This window comes from Chiloscyllium punctatum, chromosome 4, assembly GCF_047496795.1.
Source record: "Chiloscyllium punctatum isolate Juve2018m chromosome 4, sChiPun1.3, whole genome shotgun sequence".
Lineage (NCBI taxonomy): Eukaryota > Metazoa > Chordata > Chondrichthyes > Orectolobiformes > Hemiscylliidae > Chiloscyllium > Chiloscyllium punctatum.
The window spans coordinates 93768610-93790066 of NC_092742.1; the positions used below are offsets into that span (position 1 = coordinate 93768610).

The 21457-nt window shown below is 43.7% G+C and overlaps 1 protein-coding gene across 1 annotated transcript in view; it reads right to left on the reverse strand.

The window, feature by feature from the left end:
* The window catches only part of dnajc17 (DnaJ (Hsp40) homolog, subfamily C, member 17), a 165243-nt gene that overhangs the window by 70770 nt on the left and 73016 nt on the right, over positions 1-21457 (reverse strand). Inside the window, exons 6-10 of the mRNA XM_072569323.1 lie at positions 13759-13855; positions 10770-10819; positions 9856-9933; positions 6740-6820; positions 426-560 (exon numbers count right to left, since the gene is read on the reverse strand). Of these exons, the coding sequence (XP_072425424.1) occupies positions 426-560; positions 6740-6820; positions 9856-9933; positions 10770-10819; positions 13759-13855 (441 nt within the window). The remainder of the gene's footprint in view (positions 1-425; positions 561-6739; positions 6821-9855; positions 9934-10769; positions 10820-13758; positions 13856-21457) is intronic.

Genomic DNA, 21457 nt, shown 5'->3' on the forward strand with positions numbered 1-21457 from the left:
CTAGGACAAAACAGCCTGCTTTACTGGTACCTCCATCCACCACCTTCAATATTCATTCCCTTGTCAGATACACAGTGGCAACAGCATGTACCATTTACAACAGACAATGCAGCAAAGTTCCATTGATGATCGCCCTCCACACTCTTGACTCTACCCTTAGAAGGGCAAGGACAATAGATGCATGGGAATCCCATCACCTCAATTACCCCTCCAAGTCATACACTACTCCTTCAGTTTCGCTGGGTCAAAATCTTGGAATTCCCTTCCGAACAGCACTGTATCTGTAGCTACACCTCAAGGACTGCAGTACTTCAAGTCAACAGCTCACCATCATCTACTCAAGGTCAATTAGGGATGGGATAGACAGTGATATCCAGCTCACGTGCGCACACACAAAAAAAGAGCTATTTTAGACATTATCCTACCTGGAACAGATTAGATGAACTTGTCTCCAAAGATGATGATGTCGAGTTGCTTGTATTTGGAGGGGGTGATCCTTCCAACCAGGAGATCTTCAGTGGGTTACTTGTTAACCCAGTCTCATTTTTAAAAGCAAGCTCCTGTTCAAAATAAATCATGGATTAGTTGACATTGATAATTTTTGGAGCTGATATATAAACCTTGAATGAGGGCGCTTAAATCACTGATCATTTTCCCACAAGAGATCTATGTATCAGGCCCCAATACCCTCCCATTTACCACCTGTGTCACAAATCAATAGTGGCATTGAATAGGCAAGCAAGACATGTTTGGTTCTCCTAGTAGAAAGTGAGGTCTGCAGATGCTGGAGATCAGAGTCATGAGTGTGGTGTTAGAAAAGCACAGCAGGTCAGGCAGCATTCGAGGAGCAGGAGAATCGACGTTTCGGGCATAGGCCCTTCTTCAGGAATGAGGTTTGTGGGCCTGGGGTCTGAAAGATAAATGGGAGAAGGGTGGGTTGGGGTGATGGTAGTTGAGAATGCGATAGGTAGATGAAGGTGAGGGAGAGGGCGATATGTCGGAGAGGAGGATGGAGCGGATAGATGGGAAAGGTGATGGACAGGTCAAGAGGCTGAATTGGAGGCTTGGGATGGGGATAATGTGGGGGGTGGGGGGGGAGAAAAATGAGGAAACTGTTGAAATCCACATTGATCTCTTTTAGTTGCAGGGTCCCAGGGTGGAATATGAGGCGTTCTTCAGGTGGTAACGGTTTGGCTATGGAGGAGGCCCAGGATCTGCTTGTCCTTAACTAAGTGGGAGGGGTGTTGAAGTGTTCAGCCATGGGGCAGTGGGGTCAGTTGGCGTGGGTGTCCTAGAAATGTTCTCTGAAATGGTCCACAAGTAGGCATCCGGTCTCCCAGATACAGTGGATGACATTGGTGGAGGTACAAGTAAATTTCTGTTGGATGTGGAATGGGTCTTGGATGGAGGTGAGGGGAGTGGTGTGGGCGCAGGGGGTGTTGACCTTACGAGAGTGTCGCGGAAGGAATGGTCTCTCTAAAACGGCGATAGGGATGGGGAGGGAAATATATCTATGGTGGTGGGGTATATTTGTAGGTGGCGGAAGATGATGCGACGTACGCAGAGGTTGATGGGGAGGAAGATAAGGACCAGAGATGTTCTGTTCTTGTTGTGTTGGGAGGGGTTGGGTTCAAGGGTGGTGGTGTGGGATGTGGAGGCGATGCACTGGAAGGCATCATCGTGGGAGGGGAAATTGCACACTTGGACGAAGGAGGCCATCTGGGATTTTCTAAGGTGGAATTGGTCATCCTGGGAACAGATGCGACGGAATTGGGAATAAGGGATGGTATTTTCACAGGAGGTAGGGTGGGAAGAGGTGTAATCCAGGTAGCTGCTGGAGTTGATGGGCTTGTAGCAGATGTTTAGTCGTTCACCAGAGATGGAGATGGAGAGGTCCAGGAAAGGGCGGAAGGTGTCCAAGATGGTCCAGGTGAATTTGAGATCGGGGTGAAAAGGTGTTGGTGAAGTTGATGAACTGTTCAACCAACTCATGGGAGCACGAGGTGACGCTGATACAGTCATCGATGTAGAGGAGGAACTGGTGAGGGGTGGTGTCAGTCTAACTGCAGAAGTTGGACCATTCCAAGTAGCCAACAAAGAAGCAGGCATAGCTGTGTCCCATACGGGTGCCCATGGCTATCCCATTGGTTTGGGGGAAGTGGGAGGATTGGAAGAAGTAGTTGTTAAGGGCGAGGACCAGTTCAGCCATGCCGATGAGGTTGTCGGTGAAAGGGTACTGGTTGGGATGGCGTGAGAGGATGAAACGGAAGGCTGGAGACCTTCGTCGTAGCAGATAGAGGTGTACAGGGACTGGATGTCCATGGTGACAATACAGCTTCGGGGGCTGGGGAAATGAAAATCTTGGAGGAAGTGAAGTAAATCAGAAAGGGAATCCAAAGTTATAGAAAAAGGAAGGAAAGTGGAGTTGAGGATGATTAGATCAGCCAGGATTGGGTTTAGCACTGCTGACTCACAGCGCCAGGAACCTGGGTTCCAGTTTCCACCCAAAGACGTGCAGGTTAGGTGGATTGGCCATGGGAAATGCAGGGTTACAGGAATAGGGTAGGTCTTGGTGGGATGCTCTTCAGAGGGTGCGTGTGGACTCGATGGGCCAAATGGCAGGTTTTCACACCATGGGGATTCTATGATTTTCAGAGGTTGATAGAGCAGACTCAACAGGCTTAATTCGGCTCTTACGCCTGGAAATTGAGCTGAATCTTAATAAGGGGCAGCACGGTGGCTCAATGATTAGCACTGCTACCTCACAGCACCAGGGTCCCAGGTTCGATTCCAGTCTCAGGCGACTGTCTGTGTGGAGTTTGCACAGTCTCCCTGTATCTGCGTGGGTTTCCTCCGGGTGCTCTGGTTTCCTCCCATAGTCCAAAGCTGTGCAAGTCAGATGAATTGGCCATGCTAAATTGCCCATAGTGTTAGGTGCATTAGGCAGAGGGAAATGGGTCTGGGCGGGTTACTCTTCGGAGAGTTGGTGTGGACTGGTTGGTCCAAAGGGCCTGTTTCCACACTGTAGGTAATCTAAATTGTTAAACTGACTCCCCTCTCTGTTACAGTTTTGTATTTGTTCTATTGGTGAGTGTATTGTCAGAGGTCAAACATTCACTAGCTTTATCTGGTCAAATACATAATTTGGCAATGGGCTTCATTCTTCACACGAAATAGTGCCGCTATCACGAGTAAGTTTTAAAATAATAGAAAACAAGGTCACTTTTATAGTCAACATAGAAATCAGGATTTAGTTTGTGCTAATCAATCTGATCTGCCATGTTAGTGCTTCAAACTGACAGTCAAGTGAAATAGGTTGCAATGTCACCCATGGTCAATCAGCACTTGTGGTCATCTCATATGGTCTGGAATGATACCTGAAACCTAGTAGAACAAGGAGCAGGTAATGGATACTTTAAACAGGGTTTACATGGGTGTGAATTGATTGTATAAACATGGGGAGTTAGTAATCAGTGCAGTGGGCGTTTTATAAAGCGGTGCTAGCTGAAATAAAGCTTGCACCAGAAGTGGAGATGTGGAATCTGTTCAAAACCATCGATCTTCTGGTATATAACCGCACTTGCTGTTTTAAGACACATATAAAAGGTGTCACTGGGATTGGCTGCAAAAAGATTACTTTGGACTGTAGCTCAGCAAAAGTCAGTGTATTTAGATAACAAAAATGAAGAGGTGGCAGCCGAGCGCATCTCCTCACCATTCAATCTAGTAAAGGGGTTTCCAGCCGATAGCCTGTAGGGATCGGGCAAACTTTCAAACCTGACAGTTTGCACCATGAGGCCCAGACAAACTCAGTCTTACATGTTTAATACATTTAATACACAGCTTTCTCCAACATTAATTAATTAGATACGAAAGGCTGAAAAAGTACAGCAGGTCTGGCAGTATCTGTGGAGACAAAGTAGAGTCAACGTTACAAGTCTAGTGATGCATCTTCACAGCATTCTGAATTCTGAAGAAGGGTCACTAGACTTGCATAGCTAACTCTGCTTTCTCTCCACAGACGCTGCCCCGACCTGCTGGGTTTTTCCAGCAATTTGTTTTGTTTCAGATTTCAAGCATCCAGAGTTCTTTATTTCATTTTTGAGGTTTGGAAAATAAGACAGATTATGAAAGTAAACTCACTCAGAATATAAAGACAGATAGCAGAGATTTCTATAAATACATAAAATGAAAAAGAGTGGCTAAGGTAAACATTGGTCTTTTTCAGGATGTGAAGGGGGATTTAGTAATGGGATATGAACAGGTATTGTGTGTCCGTCTTCAATGTGGAGAACAGTAATTGACAAGGAGCTCCCCTCCCCCCCCTCAAAATTAGGGGGAGTATATTTAGGACTGAATTGACAAGGAACTTCTTCACCCAGAGGGTTGTGAACGTGTGGACCTGGAAACAATAGTTATCACGAAAGAGATAGGGTTGGGCAAGCTAATGGAGCCTGAAGTCTCCTGACCCTGATGAATGCATCCCAGGATACTGAAAGAGATGCCAGGAGACACAACGAATGCACTTGTGGAATTTTCCAAAAGTCCCTGGGGCAGTTCCAGCAGATTGGAAAACAAATGTGATGCCACTGTCCAAAAAAAAAGGAGGTAGACAAAAGATGAGGAATTACAGACTGGTTAGTTTCACTTTTGGGGTAGGCAAAATGCTTGAATCGATTATCAAGGAAGAAATAGCAAGACATCGAGATAGAAATTGTCCACTGGATAAACGCAGCATGGGTTTATGAAAGGTAGGTCATTCTCAACTAATTTACAGGAACTCTATGGAGACATTATGAGCATAGTGAACAACAGGGACCCCGAAGATGTGGGGTATCTAGATTTCCAAAAGGCATTTGACAAGTGCTGCACAAAAGGCTGCTGCATAAGATAAAGATGCATGGTATATTAGATAATTTAATCAGCATGGACCGAGGATTGGTTAACTAACAGGAAGAAAACCATGAAGATAAATGAGTGCTTTTCTGATTGGTGATCAGTGATTACTGGTGTGACTCAAGGATCAGTGTTGGGACCACAATTAACACAGATGATTTGATCTTTGGGACAACATGCAGTATGTCAAAGTTTGCGGATGGCAGTAAGCATAGTGGTAGAGCAACGTGTGCAGAGGACTGTGAAACTTTGCAGACAGACAGAGATAATTTAAGTGAGTGGGCAAAGGTCTGGCAGATGGAATACAATGTTAATAAATGTACAGTCAGTCATTCATTTTGGTAGGAGTAACAGTAAAAAGGACAATTATTTGAATGGTAAAAATTTACAGCATACTGCTATGCAGAGGGACCTCTGCATGAATCACAAAAGGTTGGTCTGCAGTACAACAGGCAATTAAGAAGGCAAAAGGAATTTTGTCCTTCACTGCTAAAGGGATTGAGTTTAAAAGCAGGGACATTATGCTGCAGCTGTACTGGGTGCTGGTGAGGCCACACCTGGAGTACTACGTGCAGTTTTGGTCTCCTTCCTTGTGAAAGGATACAGTGGCACTACAGGGAGTGTAGAGGAGGTTCACTAGGTTGATTCCAGAGTTGAGGGGGGTGGCTTATGAGAAGAGACTGTGTAAACTGGGATTACATTCATTGGAATTTAGGAGAATGAGAGGAGATCATACAGAAACCTATAAAATTATGAAGGGAATAGATAAGATAGAAGTAGAGATGTTTCCACTGGCAGGTGAAACTAGAACAAAAGGGCATCGCCTCAAAATTAGGCGGAGTAGATTTAGGACTGAATTGAGAAGGAACTTCTTCACCCAGAGGGTTCTGAATCTGTGGAATTCCCTGCCAAGTGAAGGTGCTGAGGTTCCTCATTGAATGATTTTAAAGCTAAGATAGATAGATAATTCCTTTACTGTTCAAAACGTTAAGGGTTATGGTGAGAGGGCAGGTATGTGGATCTGAGATAACGAAAAGATCAGCCATGATCTTATTGAATGGCAGAGTGGGCTCAAAGGGCCAGATGGCCTACTCCTGATCCTATTTTTTATGTTCTTATGTACTCTGGCTTAGATAAACTGTCTTAGCAAAAGCCTGTTGTTCAGCCAGGACATTGATTAGGCCACTGTTGGAATGTTGCGTGCAATTGTGGTCTCCTTCCTATCAGAAGGGTATTGTAAAACTTGAAAGGGTTCAGAAAAAGATTTACAAGGATGTTGCCAGGGTTGGAGGATTTGAACTATAGGAAGAAGTTGAATAGGCTGGGGCTGTTTTCCCTGGAGCGTCGGAGACGGAGGGGTGACCTTATAGAGGTTGATAAAATCATGAGGGACACGGATAGGATAAATAGACAAAGTCTTTTCCCTGGGGTGGGGGAGTCCAGAACTAGAGGGCATAGGTTTAGGGTGAGAGGGGAAAGATATAAAAGAGACCTAAGGGGGAACCTTTTCATGTAGAGGATGGTGAGTGTACGAAATGAGCTGCTATAAGAAGTGGTGGACGCCAGTACAATTGCCAACATTTAAAAGGCATCTGGATAGGTACATGAATAGGAAGGGTTTAGAGGGATATGGGCCAGGTGCTGACAGGTGGGACTAGATTGGGTTGGGATATCTGGTCAGCATGGACAGGTTAGACTGAAGGGTCTGTTTCTATGCTGTACATCTCTATGACTCTATCTTCAGGCCTGTGTGGCACAGATAACTTACTGACCAAGGCAACTGATAGGTGTTGAGGATGAGAAGGTTATATCCACGTTGGAAAAGTAGAGACACAATACTCACAGCAGTCTTGGTTGAGGAGAATTCCACAATAGCAGAGCCTTTCTTTTTACTAGATATGAGCAAGTTCAAAACCTCACCGTACTGTAGGAAGAAATATCCCTTGATTAGTATCTAATACCAGCTCAAAACACCACCCTCTGCCAGTTTTGGACTTTAAAGCATTTAATAAACAGCACTCAACATTTAGTTATGTCCATAAAGTATAACTTCAAGCCAAAGGCAAAAAACATATCAGCAAACAATTAAACATAACATGTATTTGAAACAACAAATGCCCGAGAGTGTAACAGGTTATTGTTTTATATTAATTGTTAATGTTTTAAGTCATCACTAAATTTACGTTTTACAATACTTATTACTTTGTCCTTTCTTGCAGTGCTTTCATAACTGTCTTTACACTCACTGAAAGGGAGAGAGGACAAGATAGGGAAGAAAGAATCATGTAAAAAAAAGTATTTCAAAAACAAAAATGGAACTTCAGATGTTATATTATTCTTTCCATGAGACTATAATCAGCACTGTACCTGTTGCCTTCACAGGAAATTATTAGTGTCAGAATGGTGTCCAAATGTGAACAGTGTAGGACAGAATGGGAAGGCAAATTTCTAGCATGGAGGGGGACCGTGGTGAATTCCTTCATTTGATTTGTTACTTTTTGTGCTCTCCAGTCACTAACCTCCTGCTCATTAACCCTCCCCACAGAATTCTTGACCTGAGAACACAGCCATATCTTGTTAACATCAATGCATGCTTGCAAGTTATGCCTCAAATGAAATGCAGGAGAAGTTTTTTTTTATTCTCTGGTATCTGGAAACTGATAACCATAGGTATGGAAAAATTGGGAGGTTCAGCATCTTTAGTTCAATAGGTGGCAGCACTCTGGCCATCCTACAGTGGCTGGTGGGCATTATATACAACCTTTTATTTCTGGAAAGTAATTAATTGTAGCATTACATTGAAATTGCAGTATACAGGATCTTTTTGTTACCCATTACAATTTTTGCAGGTGCCCATTAGTTCATCAGAGCTCAGTACCTTTTTGTGCTTGCTGACGCAGATATATTTCTGATGTTCAATATAACACATAATTTATGCAATGGATGGATAACACTGCCCTTCAAACACAGGAACTAGAAACCCTGGGAATCAACAAGAGACTGCAACATTTGTTTGACTTTCTTCTTTACTCTCTCTTTCCACTACATTTCTCTGGGACAGTGTTCTATGGTACTCAATCCCCTTTTGTGTCAACACAAGGCTCAGCAAACCATATAATTAGAGATGGGTCATGTCTGAGCCTGATATAATGCTCACTCAATGTCCATATGGAGACATGTTCTACAAGTAGATGTGGGAAGGTGTCAGATTCCTCCCCTTCCTTTGAGCTTGTGGTCACTGACCCCAGCATAACAGCATGTAGTGTATTTACCTAGCATTGAACAAAGAAAGCCTCCTTTACAAACCATATGGCCATGAACGCTGGGAGGTCTATTGGGACCCAGCTTCTTAATTAGAGTGGGAACATTTCAGGAAGTTCAAAACTGGATGGGGTGGGGGTGGTGGTGCTTAAAGATCAGGCCAAGATATGAAAACAAACTTCAAAAATTCAGTGCTTGGAAAGTTCGCATTTGGAGAGTTACCAAAATAAAAGTGCTTACAAGAGGTGTATAGCTTACAAGAGGTGTATAGCTTTCAAATAAAATGAAATTGCGTGATTTTCTTGCAGAATGGCTTGCAAAGGAGTTCAGCAGTAGGATCAACCTTTTAGAATATTTTTAAAATACACCACACTGCCAATCCCACTATGAAAAAACCCACTATCCCTCGTGGATAATAGGTTCTTTACCAGACTCCAACAGGCATGCCATTCTACAGTTTGTGACAGGATATAAAGTTTACTGAGCCCCATGATGACATGATAACAACTAATTTGATAAAGGCTAATTCTTCAACCTACAAATGAACTGACTGGTCTGCATTTTTTAAAAATTCAAATCTTAGGTATCCAGTTATTTCAATTTAAGTTAATAATTATTTACATCTTACTTACATCATTTCATACTCTTATTCCCACTACACCAATTTCTCAAAGCTGCTTAAATCTGCAGTTCTGATATCTTGGAAGGAAAATTTTTAATCTCCAAATTGAGGGCTGCTGCTTTTATTTAGCTTCCAAATGGAGGTTAGCATGAAGCCATGCCTTTGAATATTTTAACAAGTACTAATTTACACTTCTCCATACTTATTACTTTGTCCCTTCTTGCATTGCTGTCATAACTGTGGAGGCACCACCGATAATTGCACAGTCAAGACAATTAAAGACTGCATAACTCAAAGCTATGAATGCCAACTCGACTTTCAACACCAGCCTCAAGTTTGACCAGAGTTCCCTAGTGCTTGCTTGAAAGAAAAAAAAGGAAAAAAATCTTCTCTGACTGTGGTGAGTTTGAGGACTGTAACTGAAAGCAATGACTGCCTGCAACGTTTCAGACTGAGGTTAAAGATCTGGATTTCTACCCCCTCGACTCTAAACATTCAACATGAACCAGTTCTCTATCACGGTCACCATTTGACTGTATAACAGTTCGATTGGTGGGTTACCAACCCAGAGGTTTAGAAGTCAAATCCTACCAAGACAAGCTGTAACATTTAATGCAACAAAAGCAAACATTTGTGGGTGAAGCATCAGGAAAAATGGTCGGATTATCCTGAAAACAAAACTGGCTCACAAACATCTTTCCATAGTTTAAAGGGGAAAATAACTAAGTGTGAGGAAGAAAGGAATAAAAAGATAGGCTGATACAGTTGGCTTGACTGAAATATAACGGAATATAAATGACATCAAATTGGCAAAATAGCTTACATAGGTAATTAACTGTAGATGAGTAGCATGGATTTAAAAACCTGAAGAGAGCGCTAAGTTGCTTTAAGCTGGCTGTTCACTTCTTCGTCAGTACAAAAGCTGGCTACTATCTCAACTGACAAACTGGAGCCTATCCTCGGAGGTGGTAATGGGGAAATACAGGATGCTGGCTGCGGGGGGTGGCAGTTCAGAGTTTTCAAATCTGGTTGGGTCTCAAGACCTCTTGATTGGAAAATTCTTGAGAACAACTTACCTTCTTCAAAATGGAGAGGAGGTATTCATGAGAGTAGCCACCATTTGATTCGTCATCTTTCTTACACTTCCATTTCAGCTAAGAAAGAGAAAGGGAAGAGATCAACTCTTTAATGCTAGCCACCACTATCCTTTCATTCTGTACAATGACTGACTCTAAATCTTCACCACAATCTAACAGGCAGCATCTGCCTGCATTCGATACTCCATCGACTACTCCTGGCTGAGATCAGCAATACTCTGTTGTTACAATGCTGTACTCAAAGTAATTGATAAGCAAGTCATCTTTGGTACATCAATCCAGACAACTTTCAAGTTATCTTCTTTTGTACATAATGAGGAACCAAGTACTCCAGAAGGACAATCAATTGCACCATCACTAAAATTTACTCAAATGAACAAAGCTGATCCCCCAGTGTGAAAATCCAACTGTCCCACAGACAAGTTGAAACACTGCTATTGGCCTCAATGAGTGAGAAAGATTTTTTCAAATCAGCCAAGCATCTTCATGTCTATCACAGATAGCCAGACCCTGGATAGTGACAGGTCCAAGATTAGCTCTGATATAAGTGATCACTCAAATGAAAGAAAAATTAGGCTTGAGGTACTGGAGGCTGATGCCCTTGGAATCTTGTCTCAATAAGTGGCTGTATCGCCAGTGCAGAATTAAAAGGGGATGAAATTAAAAGAAAACCAGGAAAGCTTGTAAATAAATTTAGACCCACTGCACAAAGGGAAAGCAACTGCCAGTTAAAATATGAAAATTAGGACATTTCTCAGGCCGTCTGCTTGGATTCCCAGTTGCCTGCATTCACCGCTCTCCATACATCCCAACAGAGACACCCAAAATACAAGTTGCATTTTGTAGACATTAACACAAATCATGCTAACAGCCAGCTCATTACAACTACTTACTTTCAGTTTAGGGGTTGAGTTGTTTATGGAATCAGTTCGGACATCAGATCCTACGGAACATCAAAATGAAAAATATGAAATCCACTCAGAAATAATAAGACGCTGTGCCAGCATTGCCTGAGTGCTGCACTGTGACAGCTTACTGCAAACAGAGTGACCAATTCTGAACCAGGACAGAGAAACAGAAAGAAGCCAACTGTTTTAATACCCGTCAGGAGAGATTTATAAATATCCGAATTTTCAGATCCTTACATAATGGTGTCACATGTAAATCTGTGAGCCCCGGCACTGATCAAACTCACAGCCACACCATTCCTCTACCCTGCACAGAGCAAAGCCTCACACACAGCTTAATTTCTCATTGAAGTCCCCACTCCTCTATGATCCACTGGCCTTTGCTCCAGGTCTTCCCTTGGCTCTGCACCCCTTCTGCTGTCCTCCCCAACACCTTACAAGCAACCTCCCACTTCCCCAGTGGCTTTCCCTGCTCAGTGATCTCTGATTCAAATTGGGGTGAACGTTGGTGTCAGTGGTAAGCCAGGAGGTCAGATTCCTCATTAGGTGGGAGTTAGGGTAGGTATTGATTCCACTTACACTTAGCTCAACTAACTATTAAGCTCAAGTGAATCAGGACTTTCTGAAATCTCTGACTTTAAGATACATTGTCAGAAAGTTCTAGATGCAGGTTAATTGTCAACTGGAATTTACAATTTCCCAGAGTATTCCCTCTGAGTCAATTCCATCAGGATTTGCCAATGTTCCCGAGGTGTAACTGAAAACCACATTGGTGCTACAAATCTCTCCCCATTGGAAAATCCAGGCTGCTTCCTTGTATTGTCCCCACATCCAACTATCTGCCCTAGGCTGGCTTCGGATGGGCTCCAATATATGTCCAAATGATTCCCAAAGCCCCCTCAACCTCGCCAGCATCGAGTGGCTCACTCTCCAATGTAGCTCACTCCCACATGAGTGATGAGGCACCTGGACCCAACTGGGGTCCATTTTATCATGAAAACATAACGTTTTAATCTTGCTATCAAAGATGAGAATTAAAATTGCTGACAGATTTGTGACTTGATTTTCTCTTGATAGCACGATGTATTTATATTCCTCAAAATTTCCCAGGCAAAGGGGAAGGCAGATGGGCATACATTGATCCACAACAAGGGACATCAGACCTGATCCCAACATCCTTTTGCCCTCTGTGAGCCTTCACTCAGGCAGGTACAGAGATGGATATGGAACAGCTAATTAACAGCTAATTAACAGATACTGCATTCTCACGTATACTGTCTGTCAGTGCATGGGTTGCACAGTTGTCTTGATCTCAGAGTGCAGTTAGCAAGAGCTGAACTGATAAATTGGCAAGATTGTTGATGGCCTTAAAGTGGACTTAACAGCAATCTAGGTTTGTTCAATATATCGTTTCAGTTGCATGACACTGTAATCTTTTGCTATAAATGCCGTGTCTTATGATTCTGCATCTCAGCTACCAGATGAAGGAACAGTGCTCCGAAAGCTAGTGCTTCCAAATAAACCTGTTGGACTATAACCTGGTGTTGTGCGACTTTTAACAATAGCCTTAAAGAAAGACTTGTGCTGGCAGAATTCATTTTGTAAGGTATAAATCATTGATTTGAGAGATAATGTCTACCTTGTAGGATTCTTTTCAAGTGTCGCATTTGTTAGGGAGGGAGTTCCAGGATTCTGACCCAATGATTGTAAAGGAACAGCAATATACTCCAAATCAGGATAGTGTGCAGCTTGCAGGTGCTAGTGTTCCTACACTTCTTATCTATCATATTATTTTGATACCATGAACTTTTTCTCAGAACAGGTCTCCACGCTTGGGTTTTTCCCCAAAGCATGGTTCCCAAAACTGAACACAACGCTTTAATTGTGGCTAAGCTTCAAATTCACAAGGCAGCTCAATGTTATCTCTTGGCTTTTTACCAAGCATCACATAGGGAAGACAGATTGGATGACCAGTAACAAAAAGAAAAAGCTTTAACAACTTCTTCTATTTTAAAAATGCGAACTTACCTGTGTTGTGAGAGTTCAAGGAAAATCTATTCTTGCTCACACTGAGAACATGTTGTAGCACAAACAGTACACCTATACCAATACAATCTGTCCCAGGCCAAATGCATGGACTTGTGGAGTTTGCAATGTGCACAATATTTTATAAATATAGACTACAAGATAAGAAGTCAGGCTCTACATATTCAGTCAAGATTTTGGAGAATTGATTGCTTAAGAAGGCGTTTAGCATGCTTGCCTTCATTGCTCAGACTGAGTAAAGGAGTTAGGAAAACATGTTGAGGTTGTACAGGTTAAACAGGCCTCTTCTGGAGTACTGTTTCCAGTTCTGGTCATCCTGTTATAGGAATGACATTATTAAGCTGGACAGAGTTCAGAAAAGGAATGCAAGGTTTGAGTTATAAGGACAGCCTGGATAGGGTGGGAACTCTTTTCACTTGAGCGTAGGAGGTTGAGGGGTGACTTTATAGAGGGTTTTAAAATCATAAGAGGTATAGATACGGTGAATGGCAGGTGTCTTTTCCCTAGGATGGATAATTTCAAGACTAGGGGGCACATTTTTAAGGTGAGAGGAGGGGCAACTTTTCTTTTACACAAAGAGTGGCTCAGAGGAAGTGGTGGATGCAGGTACACTTACAACTGTTTAAAGACATTTTGGTAAGAACATGAATAAGAAATGTTAGGAGGGACATAGGCCAAGCACAGGCAGGTGGGATTAGTTTAGTTTGGGATACGGTTGGCATGGGGGAGTTTCTGTGCTGTTTGACTCTATAATTAACAGGATAGCTAGCCTGCAGACTAAGACAAAGTTCAAAATTTGGCAAATGGTCAGCCTCACCCATGAGGCCATGGTCCATGTGGGCAAAGAATATGGGAAGGATGACTGATAAAAATGAGAAATGAGAGTTCCCAGATAACAAAACATACTGATAAACAGCCACTATTTTACCTCGCAGCCTCTGCTCTCTCTCCAGCAGTATTTGTTCTTTGATGAGCCTCTGCTGTTCCTCTAAATGTCTAGAGCCCTCTTCCCTTAGCCGGGCAATCTGCAAGAGGACAAAGAGGTCTTCTGTTAGTTGGTAACCAAATGCAATGAGAATTTCTGTTCAAGAATTAAAGAATAAAATCAATGAAAAAGCAATAGAAGCAATAAAGAGTGGTACGGTGACTCAGCGATTACAGCATTACAGCAGCACGGACCTGGGTTCAATCCCACCCTCAGGTCTCTGTGTGTGGAGTTTGCACATTCTCCCCACGTGAGCAAGGGTTTCCTCCGATTGCTGCAGTTTCCTCCCGCAGTCCAAAGGTGTGCAGGTCAGGTGGATTGGCCTTGACAAATTGCCCATAGCGTCCAGGGACATGCAGGCTAAGTCAGTTAGCCATGGGAATTGCAGGACTACAAGGACAGAATAGGACAGGGGGAGGTGGGTCTGGGCGAGATACTCTTCGGAGGGGGGGGGGGGGGGGGTGGATCCGACGGACTGAATGGCCTGCCTCTACCCTGCAGGAATTCAATGATTCTGTGAAAAAAGTAACGACTAGGACAAAGTTCATGTCTGGCAAAAAAAGTAAATGAAAGCAAATGCAAGACTGCTATTTCATTTTCATATTAAACCATATTATATTGTTTCTGATACTTCTAAAATTTCTTCCTCTCTTTCTCATTAGGCTGCTCTAATTTCCTAATGGATAGTTCAATATAAGCCGACAGATGCAAAACAAAATGTCATTCTTTGTTTTTGAATGTCGGTAAACATTTCAACCACAGGAGAATCATCAATGATACTGATCCTGTCTTCATTCAACAGCTACATTTCTTGCTCTCCCAGCAGAGGGAACAAACAGGAGCAGCAATGCTTTAAGTTCTTCTTAGCTGATGGGTGCTGAGGCCAACTACAAAACTTGTGACTAAGCTGCAAAACAGAAAGAGGCGTGTTAAACTCCCCAACCCCTCTCTCCACAGAACACTCTGAAACTTTGCCACACCCCATTTGAAATACTTCTTAAGATCCTTTGGTAATTTGACATGCCCCAGCAGCTCCATTGTAGCTTTGCAACATCGAATCCTCAGCCAAATTTGGGTTCAGTAACATCCAAACCATTGGGATGAACAGTATTGGGGCCACTTCTAACAGTGTCTCAGTGAGTGACAAAAAGCGCTTCAATGAGTGATAACAGAAGTTAGAATCCCTGTGTCTCCATAATAAACACTGCTAAAGGAGACACCAAAGCAAAGCTATTCGTATTCCACTCTTCAGGACTAGGACATGTCACAACCCTTGATGGGAATGGTACACTAAATCATCACAAATGTATAAATGACGCATTTAATCACGTACATTGCTGATTGGCTTGATTTGACCAGTATATAAAAATGTCTTACCAGGTTTCATCAATAAACAAAAAAACAATAAAGAAAATAACTGGTCGATTCTATAAAAACACAGTAGTACCTAATTTCCAGCTTTCAAATAAAAAACGTATGTAGTCCTTAAATGCCTTCCTTCTTAAAGGAGATGACTTTTAGTAACGTTTAAACCAGAACTCAAGCAAACCTAGATGCTGAGAAAGGCACATGATGAAACATAGGTCAGAGTAACAAACATCAGTCTGGAGGACAATATCACCTCCCTCACTTCACAAGAATAAGAGAATTACCTGTACTTTACAAGTACAGTACATTCTGGATTAGTGGTGCTGGAAGAGCACAGCAGTTCAGGCAACATCGGAGAAGCAGTAAAATCAACATTTCGGGCAAAAGCCCTTCATCAGGAATACAGGCAGAGAGCCTGAAGGATGGAGAGATCCGTGAGAGGAGGGTGGGGTGGGAGAAAGTAGCATAGTACAATAGGTCAGTGGGGGAGGGGATGAAGGTCGGGGGGGGGTTTGGGAAGAGGGTAGAGTGGATAGGTGGAAAAGAAGATAGGCAGGTAGGACAAGGCATGGGGATAATGCTGAGCTGGAAGTTTGGAACTAGGGCGAGGTGGGGGAAGGGAAATGAGGAAACTGTTGAAGTCCACATTGATGCCCTGGGGTCGAAGTGTTCCGAGGTGGAAAATGAGGCGTTCTTCCTCCAGGCGTCTGGTGGGGAGGGAGCGGCGGTGAAGGAGGCCCAGGACCTCCATGTCCTCGGCAGAGTGGGAGGGGGAGTTGAAATGTTGGGCCATGGGGTGGTGTGGTTGATTGGTGCAGGTATCCTGGAGATGTTCCCTAAAGCGCTCTGCTAGGAGGTGTCCAGTCTCCCCAATGTAGAGGAGACCGCATTGGGAGCAACGGATACAATATATGATATTGGAGGATGTGCAGGTAAAGCTTTGGTGGATGTGGAAGGCTCCTTTATGGCCTTGGATGGAGATGAGGGAGGAGGTGTGGGCGCAGGTTTTGCAATTCCTGCGGTGGCAGGGGAAGGTGCCAGGATGGGAGGGTGGGTTGTAGGGGGGCATGGACCTGACCAAGTAGTCATGGAGGGAACAGTCTTGGCGGAAGACGAAAAGGGGTGGGGAGGGAAATATATCCCTGGTGGTGCGGTCTGTTTGGCGATGGTGGAAATGTCGGCAGATGATTTGGTTTATGCGAAGGTTGGTAGGGTGGAAGGTGAGCACCAGAGGCGTTCTGTCCTTGTTATGGTTGGAGGGGTGGGGTATGAAGGCGAAGGTGCAGGATGTGGACAAGATGCGTTGGAGGACATCTTTAACCACGTGGGAAAGGAAATTGCAGTCTCTAAAGAAGGAGGCCATCTGGTGTGTTCTGTGGTGGAACTGGTCCTCCTGGGAGCAGATACAGCGGAGGCGGAGGAATTGGGAATACGGGATAGCATTTTTGTAGGAGGTAGGGTGGAAGAGGTGTAATCCAGGCAGCTGTGGGAATCGGTGGGTTTGTAAAAAATGTCGGTGTCAAGTCGGTCGTCATTAATGGAGATGGAGGGGTCCAGGAAGGGGAGGGAGGTGTCAGAGATGGTCCAGGTAAATTTAAGGTCAGGGCGGAATGTGTTGGTGAAGCTGATGAATTGCTCAACCCCCTCGCGGGAGCATAAGATGGCGCCAATGCAGTCATCAATGTAGCGGAGGAAATGTGGGGAGTAGTACCGGTGTAATTATGGAAGATCGACTGTTCTACGTAGCCAACAAAGAAACAGGCATAGAACAAAGAAACAGGCGTAGCTGGGGGCCATATGTGTGCCCATGGCTACCCCTTTGGTCTGGAGGAAGTGGGAGAATTCGAAGGAGAAATTGTTAAGGGTGAGGACCAGTTTGGCCAAATAAATAAGTGTGTCGGTGGAAGGGTACAGTTGGGGACGTTGGGAGAGGAAAAAATGGAGGGCTTGGAGGCCCTGGTCATGGCCGATGGAGGTGTAGAGGGATTGGAGAGTTCGTGGACTGTTGGGGGGGGTGGGGGAAGGATACTGTCGAGGTAGGTAGAAATGAGTTGAGTGGGGCAGGAGCATGCTGAGACAATGGGTCGGCCAGGGTGGTCAGGCTTGTGGATCTTGAGAAGGAGGTAGAACCGGGCAGTGCGGGGTTCCTGGACTATGAGGTTGGAAGCTGTGGGTGGGAGATCTCCTGAGGTGATGAGGTTCTGTATGGTCTGGGAGATGATGGTTTGGCGATGAGGGTGGGGGGGGGTGGGGTCATGGTCGAGGGGGTGGTAGGAAGAGGTGTCCTCGAGTGGGCGCCACCTCATGCTCCTGTGAGGAGGTTGAGTAATTCATCAACTTCACCAACACATTCCACCCTGACCTTAAATTTAACTGGACCATCTCTGACACCTTCCTCCCCTTCCTGGGCCTCTCCATCTCCATTAATAATGACCAACTTGACACCGACATTTTTTTCACAAACCCACTGACTCCCACAGCTGTCTGGATTACACCTCTTCCCACACTACCTCCTACAAAAATGCCATCCCGTATTCCCAATTCCTCCTCCTCCGCCGTATCTGCTCCCAGGAGGACCAGTTCCACCACAGAACACACCAGATGGCCTCCTTCTTTAGAGACCGCAATTTTCCTCCCCACGTGGTTAAAGATGCCCTCCAACACATCTCGTCCACATCCCGCTCCTCCGCCCTCAGAACCCACCCCTCCAACCATAACAAGGACAGAACGCCTCTGGTGCTCACCCTCCACCCTATCAACCTTTGCATAAACCAAATCATCCGCCAACATTTCCGCCACCTCCAAACAGACCCCACCACCAGGGATATATTTCCCTCCCCACCCCTTTCTGCTTTCCACAAAGACCATTCCCTCCGTGACTACCTGGTCAGGTCCAAGCCCCCCGACAACCCACCCTCCCGTCCTGGCACCTTCCCCTGCCACCGCAGGAATTGCAAAACCTGCGCCCACACCTCCATCCAAGGCCCTAAAGGAGCCTTCCGCATCCAAAGTTTTACCTGCACATCCACCAATATCATTTATTGTATCCGTTGCTCCCGATGCGGTCTACTCTACATTGGGGAGACTGGACACCTCCTAGCAGAGCGCTTTAGGGAACATCTCTGGGACACCGGCACCAATCAACCACACCGCCCTGTGGCCCGACATTTCAACTCCCCCTCCCACTCTGCCGAGGACATGGAGGTCTGGGGCCTCCTTCACCGCCGCTCCCTCCCCACCAGACGCCTGGAGGAAGAACGCCTCATCTTCCGCCTTGGAACACTTCAACCCCAGGACATCAATGTGGACTTCAACAGTTTCCTCATTTCCCCTTCCCCCACCTCGCCCTAGTTCCAAACTTCCAGCTCAGCATTATCCCTATGACTTGTCCTACCTGCCTATCTTCTTTTCCACCTATCCAATCTACCCTCTTCCCACACCACCCCCCCCGACCTTCATCTCCTCCCCCACTCACCTATTGTACTATGCTACTTTCTCCCCACCCCACCCTCCTCTCACGTATCTCTCCATCCTTCAGGCTCTCTGCCTGTATTCCTGACGAAGGGATTTTGCCCGAAATGTCGATTTTACTGCTCCTTGGATGCTGCCTGAACTGCTGTGCTCTTCCAGCACCACTAATCCAGAATCTGGTTTCCAGCATCTGCAGTCATTGTCAGTTCCAAGCATTTGAGTAACTGCTAGACTGTGCAAAACTCTTTGATGTATTGTCTCTCAATAGTATCACTTTCAGGTTAATCCATTAACAATTTGCTTTGTCCAAAACAGGCTTCAGAGATCACAAAGTTTAAGCAATTAAAGCCTTGAGACCAACCTCTGATTGTGTCATTAAGGAAATGAAACAAAAAGGATAGATCTATATATACACCAATACACAATGTTCTACTAATTGGGGTTATATAGCAGCAGTGACGAGACCTCAGCGAAAGCCATTTATGAACACACAAATTAGGAGCAGATATAGGGCTATTCAGCCCTTCAACTCTGCTCCACTGTTTATGTTCAAAACTCCATGTTCCCATCTAACTTGGGTAACCTTTGATTGGCTTACACAACAATAAATCATCTACTTGACCTTAAAAAATATTTAACGATCCCACATCCAATGCCTTCTGAGGCAGAGAGTTCCAAGGTCAATCAATCTTCCAAGAGAATAAAAAAAAATCCCCTCATCTCTGTCCTAAAAGGCTGACCCCTAATTTTAAATCACTTTTCCAGTGGTTCTGCCTCACCTAAAAGAAGAAACATCATTTCCACATACAACTTGTCAAGACAGTTAAGAATCTTACACAGACTTCAGACCTTATGCTTTTACACTCCAGAAAAAGAAAGACCATACTGTACCATCTAGGCAAACCAGTTACTCCAAGTATTAGTGTCATAATCCTCCTCCAAATTGTCCATAATATATTCATATTCTTCCTTAAATAAGGTGACCAAAACTGCACAAATTATCTGAGATGCAGTCTCATCAATGCCCTGTATAAATTGAAGCATAACTTGTTACTTCTATGTTCAATTCCTCCCATAATAAAGGATAGCATCCCATTTGCCTTCTAGTTAAGATTTTCTAGCTGGGGATTAACTTCATTCTCTGAACATCTTAATTTGTCTGCACCTCAGAATTCTGCAGTGATTTTCCACTTAAATAGTGCTCTACGTTTTTTTTCTACATTAAAAAGGGCCAGTTAGCTCATCAAGCCTGCATCTATCACTCTCATCCAAACAAACTGAAAAAAAAAGAGACAATTGCAAAGGCTGAGGCTGGGACCCCTGACCTTTTTTCATTTTCTTTCCATGTCAAATAGCAATTGGAAAATAATTTATAACACCAAAAAAGCAAAATGACTGGGTTAAAAACAGAATATTGGTTAGCACAAAGGGAACATCCACTGTCCTTCTTGAATCCTCAACTGAACAGGTTGATCCAACATGTCAGCTAAAGAGTTACATATTTGACAACGTAGAACTCCCTGACACATTTCAGAGACTGTATGTAATACTTCATTGAATTTAAGGGCCATTCAGCAAGTGGACATGAGGCTTCTCCCAGAATACTTCATCACACTTCATCAGCAAAGGCTGCTATCCCTTTCTTCCTTAACATTTTATCCAGCTTCCCATTAAATGTATCCAGTTAAATCAGCTCATCTATTCACTGTAGTAGCAAATTCCACATTCTAAGCTCTTTCTGAATGAATAAGCATCTCCTGAATTCGTTATTGACTTTCTTTGGCTGAACTTTCCCACAAGTGGAAACATTTTCTCAGTCCCATATCCACAAACATTCACTCCTTCCACCACCAATGCTCAGTTGCAGCAGTGTCTACCATCCACAAGTTGCACTGCAGAAGCTCAAAGCTCCTAAGACAGCACCTTCCAAATCCAAAAAGACTACCACAAAGGCAGCAAATTATATGGGTACACCAGCAAATATCTTCATAACTTTCAGACCTCTATAAGACTATCATCCAAGTTTTCTCTTTTATGTAGAATTCAACCATAGACTGTTCATCCTTTTCAGATATCACTACTCTTTGTGAATACTTTTGCACAATATAGTGACTATACCCTTTTTAAAATGCAGAAAACTGAACCTTGCATCCATTCTAACTGTGGTTTTGAACAAGGTTCAGTAGGACTTTAACATAACTCTGTTTTACAATTTTATTATGAGAATTTGATGTTATATTTTCCTCCCCACTTCTTATAATTTGTGTTTTCTTGGGTTCAATTCATAGAGACCAAGACACAGCCATATTCTGAAACTGAATAGGACATTCAATAATTGAGCAGAGTTAAGTTGTTAAAACCTGAACTCTTCTCCAATTCTGATCACCTTCAAGGGTTCATTACAATTCAGAAGTAAATTAAATCCACTATGAGTTAAAATCTCTACAAATGTAATTCTTAAGCCGTGGCGACACAGAGGCTATCTGAGTAATAGACTGAAGACCACAAATGTGTTCTGGGATTACAAACTGGACTTTTGCTCACATGATTAATATCAGTGTCAAGCTGTCAGTCAACTCAGAGTTAGTTAAAGCAAAAAATGCTGTTACTTTTATTGAAACCAATCCTAAAAATCAGTTCACCAAAAGCTGAGCAATCACAGAACTATCAACACCAGCAATTAATTCAAACCCATTAAAGCAGAGAGATTAAATTTCCACCTTTCAATCTGTTTGCATCAACACTTTTATCCTTTATCCGACATGTCCAGTTCATGTAGCCAAGAAAATTACACTAGTTTGTT